The sequence below is a fragment of the Pundamilia nyererei genome, unplaced genomic scaffold, assembly GCF_000239375.1.
Source record: "Pundamilia nyererei isolate P.nyererei 1_Seehausen unplaced genomic scaffold, PunNye1.0 scaffold00001, whole genome shotgun sequence".
Classification (NCBI taxonomy): domain Eukaryota; kingdom Metazoa; phylum Chordata; class Actinopteri; order Cichliformes; family Cichlidae; genus Pundamilia; species Pundamilia nyererei.
The window spans coordinates 3,255,489-3,260,500 of NW_005187402.1; the positions used below are offsets into that span (position 1 = coordinate 3,255,489).

A 5,012-nucleotide genomic window follows, 5' to 3' on the forward strand; every position below is an offset into this window, starting at 1 on the left:
GACTGTCAGTGTAGAGGATGGAAATCAGCCAGGACGACTCATAAAACATCTGCTAACATCTGGTTGAATTCAGACGTGTACACCCACAAAGAGCGGCAGATCAGCTGATCACAGCCTGTACGTGATTCTTTTATTAGAATAAAATTTAGATTGAAATAAAATTTGTATTCCCATCTACTAATATTATTTATTATTGCATTAATGTAGCACAAGGTTCAGTTAGATTGGCATAAAAATATGTGGTAGAATTGTCCTTCAAGGATCTACTTTGTTACTTTGAGTACTTTTCAGAGCCTGTACTTTTTAACTTTTACTGGCGTAAAGAAGTTGAGTCAGTACTTCAACTTTTACTTTACTTTTCACAGTAGTATCTGTACTTCTACTTGAGTAGAGAATGTCTGCACTTTTGTCACCTCTGCTAAGCAGGAGCAGCAATCTGCTACGAACCAAAGCAATCACAAGGAGTGTTTTCCCACATTTCTCCCTTGTGACCAGTGTTTGCTGGGTGGTCTTGAAACAGTCTCTAGGCCTGTGTGACTGGGGCCGTACAGCTGTGATCTTACAAGTTAACATCAAGTCTTTAGTGGTCACAAACCTCGTGTTTGAACAAACAAAAAAACTCTTTATGTGATTCGGGAAAAGTAACATCTCATAAAAGAAGCCAAGTGGCGTATTATATAGAGTTTCTTTGCACACTCCACACAAGGATAATCCATGTGCCGAAGTGTAAAGTGTTAGCAAAACATACCATTGACCTAAATAGAAAACCAACTTTACAGGTTACAGTATAGTTTTCTTTGCTTCATTCACTCAAGGTGTTTAAAAGTGCAGTGGAGATGAAAAGAACTGAATGGCTATAAGACAGCATGACCATATACAAAGACATAAAGGAAAGATTGATGTATTTTGGCAGTGATATAAAGAAAAAAACCTTTTTCCAGGAAACACGTGAAATTGATAAGAAACAGAGTTTTGTGCTCTGCCCCTTTCAGGAGGTATATGCATTTAATCTCTGTCGGGAGGAAGCCTGAAACAGGTGCTTTATGGTTGCATAGTTCAGGGAAACCCTTTTCTCATCTCCTCGTGTGTTTTCTCATGCCTCTGTTTTTTAATCTTCTTCTCTTTTGTATTTTTTTCCTTTCATCGACCTCTTGCCCTCTCTCACTTTACACTTTAATTTCCAGCTTTTACTTTTTGTTTCCAGCGTTTTCTGGCAGAGAAATGTTAAAGGTGTTAAAGAAAGGGTAAAACACTTCTTTACCCTTTCTTCTTTTCCTCTGTGATCAGCATATCCATTCACATTGGAGACTGAGACCAAACGGACACCTTTACTGGACTATAAAATCTATGCAGGAGCTGTCGATGAAACTGGCTCCTAGTTTTTAAGTTTTATGACATGAAGTTGCTGCTCAGGTATGTGTAACACCCAATAAACTGTAACAAAACTGCTTTTAACATGTCATTGAAAGCACAGAATGGATGTTTGAAGCTACGTGGACATTTATTGTGAATACTGTGATATCATCCTTGACCCCAAAGCTCCAGAGATTATTTTCCTTAGCCCCTGAACTCTTCGTGGAGGACACATTTTTCCCTGTATGAACCCAAACTGCTGCTATCATACTCAGACTGAGCAGGATATTTCAGGGCTCATAAGCCTCATGGCAAGGTTGTAGACCAGGGGTGTCAAACATAAGGTCTGGGGGCCAGAATTGGCTCAGCAAAGACTCCAATCTGGCCCACTGGACAGATTTGAAAAATGAGAGGGAGGACATAGAATAATTTGTTATAAAAAAGTAATTAAGTAACTGTTTTGTTAATAATCTAATATAGAAGTGTCTGTCTGTCACAATGGGTCTTCTATCGTTTTTGTTTCCTTTAGTTTTGCACATTTATTTCTTACAATTTAAACCAACAGCAGGATTTCTTTATCATGTAGAAAAACTCTAGAAGTACTGTTGAAAATGGCCTTCATGTTCTTATAGGGACATAGCTTAAGGATTAAATGTGTGGTTAGAAGTCTTTATGCTGACAGAACAGGGGGTTTCACGGGTCGGGCAGCTTAAGATCAAAGCGGACCGTATGTGACCCACCATGTAAAACGAGTTTGACATCCTTCCTGTAGACTCTTAAGTCCAATTCACGTTCCCACGGTTGTATCCGCTTTTTTGCAGGTCTTTGGCGACACAGAGGGAATGATTTAGAAAACTTAGCCAATGCAGAGGTCCATGAGATGTACTCGTGTGTGGTCTTTGAAAAAGTTTGTGTAGGTTAAATTGGTCAATAAGTCGCTTTGGACGGAAAGCAGAAGTCACCGCAAAGAGGAAGACGTGTGGAAAAAAGCAAAAACATGAAAGGCCAAGAAGCATAGATCAGAAGCTCACAATGGCTGAAATGGAGTGTTTGGTGTTTAACACTCCATTTCACTCCGACTTGTGCATTCTTAGACACGTGGGCTAAACCGAGAGACCAGCAGCTACGCAGACATAAACAGGAGTAGCCCCCATGATCAGGCGAGACTGCCCCATCACAGCTACAACATGTAGACGTAGGTCTCTACAGCTTCTTCCCACTACGAGTGATATACTTTGCTGGGTCGTTTAGTCTTGTTATTATGAAATTTAAACTATTCCTGGAACGTCAAAATCATGCAGAATGTTTTATTTTAACTACAAAAGGGGAAAAATATTGTTTTTGACACAGAACGGTCCATTTAGGTCTTTTTCCCGCTTGTGTGTGAACAGATTCTTTATTTTGATTAAAACTGTCATGACTAAATCCAGGTGATGATGACCTGACCTCTGTAGTAGCAAGAAAAATGAGAAGTGCACGATCGTAGATTTGTGTTGCAATGATAATAAAAAATCTAATTTCACGTTGTAGGACCTCCTGTCAAACACACACGCACACACAACCAGCTGTTAGATGAATCAGCCTGCCTTTGAGGGACGAGAGCACAGAGACACACAAGGAAACTAGAAACCCTTAAATGGCCTCAAATGACTTAAAATATGCTCGTGATGTTTGGTTCTATCTGTTCTCTTCCTTTATTTGTATCTTGGCTAACTATGTAGCAATATCACGTGCACGTGGGATTCAGTGTGCGTGTGTTTTTATTGTGCTTGGTTGTATGTAATTGGCATGTATTGTTCTCAAAGGAGCATGTTTAAACTAGGCTAATGGCTGCCAAGCGCCCTGGCACTGCAGCGAGCTACGGCTGACAAGTTTCCAGTGTTAAGTAGTTATTTTCCATTCCACTGTTTATTGTATTTCATTCTATCCTGTTCTATTTATTTGAGGTGACTTATTAAAATATTAAAACCAAGTGCAGCCATTGTTTTTACACGACTATGTTGGTTATGAGAGGATTTACAGGCTACTGTGGTGACGGACAGGATTAAACCAAGTGCACTAACCTCTCCAGGATGTTTCGTCCACCTTGAGGCTGAATAGTTTGGCACGACAAGAACTACTGTCGACTTTTTCTCACGACTCTCATTTCCTTTCTCACTGCTTCTCTTGCTTTGAATGCTACCGGTGTTCTTTCCTCTGTCTCTTCCATCACCTTGGGCTTGTGGAAACGGTTACTGATGCGATTTAATTTGAGAGACATTATGGTCATTTACATTTTTACTTTCATCATAGCTCCTTAAATCTCAAATGAAATCTAAATGTAAAACGAGAAAGGGTGAGAAAGGATTCAAAAACTTAGAAGGCACTAAAAACTTCAAACGGCACTGTCATAAACTTTAACATTTAACATGCTAGCAGAGGCCTGCAGAGTCTGAGGTGAAGTTGTTGTAGTTTCTCTGAGCATTTCTCAGACCTTCAGGTGACTTTGCTGGGACATCCTCTCCAGATTCGGGCTTTGCATTAAGACAAACCTGAATGGTCCAAACCAGCAAAATGCCAAAACTTCATCTTTTATAGGGGATCAGTTAATGAAGTGCGTTTGATTAGAGCAGCTGGCTGCTACTTTCCTTCTGAACTCCTGTGCAAGCAGGAGCACTGTACTTGGTGTGTGTGTGTGTGTGTGTGTGTGTGGGGGGGGGGGGGGGGGGGGGGGGGGGGGGGGGGGGTGTTTCCTGTGAAGTCTGTCTGTTTCACATGACTGTAGTTGGCCAAAAAATCTGCTGTATTGCATCCTTCATTATTGAAGGATTTATGGTCTGCAGTTGAACACACCTACGAAATAAAAAAGTTTTTATCATTACATCTTTCCTAATAGTTCGACAGCTTATTCTATCAGCAGTCCATTCCAGCATGCGCTAAGCAAGAGTGTGGTAGTCTGATGGTTTCCGCTACAATATCATCTACTCCGCACACGGATCAATATAAAGAAAAGAGTGTGTTATGTGATCATGTTCGTAAGGTACACGGCACTGCAAGAGATCTTTTTGTTAACACAAATCTGCACCAACAGGTGTGTTCATGACGTGATCAGTCAAACAGCCATCCAGTCATGGCACTGTGGTGGTGCGCCAAGGTCGCCCGCAGCCTGGCTACAGCGTGGTTTTCCCTGCTCCTTTCATCACTGCTGTGGCAAATGGTAAAAAAATGTATAGAGGCCCATTTGTCTTCTGAATTTCTACATTTGCCTGATATCACTCCATAGATTTCTTCCTTTAAACTTCCTCTAGATCATTCCTGTCCACACCGTCCCATCCTGCCCCCGGAGCTGCAGCTGTCCAGGTGTCAGAGAGGTCCACTGTACATTCAGACACCTCACCAGTATACCAAAAACTCTTCCTAAGGACACAGAGCGGCTGAACCTGGGGTAAGATCCCACACACACTAAGACACAATGTCAGTCCAAGGGGAAGAAAACTAAACACATGAAGCCATGTGGAATGCCATGGTCTTGTTTTCTTTCTGTAACTAATGATCGAGCTGCCTCGCAAACCAAGTCATGATAAATATTTACAATTGTTTTAATGACATTAATCTTAAATCTTAACCTCTCTTGTGTAATGGCGCCGGTGAGGTCGGCTGCCGTGCTGGATGCTCTGCCC

At 41.3% G+C, this 5,012-nt stretch overlaps 1 protein-coding gene across 1 annotated transcript in view; it reads left to right on the top strand.

Moving 5' to 3' along the window:
• Positions 1-4,488: 4,488 nt before the first annotated feature.
• Positions 4,489-5,012, top strand: part of LOC106456120 (matrix-remodeling-associated protein 5-like) — a 19,280-nt gene continuing 18,756 nt past the window's right edge. Inside the window, exons 1-2 of the mRNA XM_013908904.1 lie at positions 4,489-4,549; positions 4,641-4,777. Coding sequence (XP_013764358.1) covers positions 4,547-4,549; positions 4,641-4,777 — 140 coding nt within the window. The 5' untranslated portion in view covers positions 4,489-4,546. The remainder of the gene's footprint in view (positions 4,550-4,640; positions 4,778-5,012) is intronic.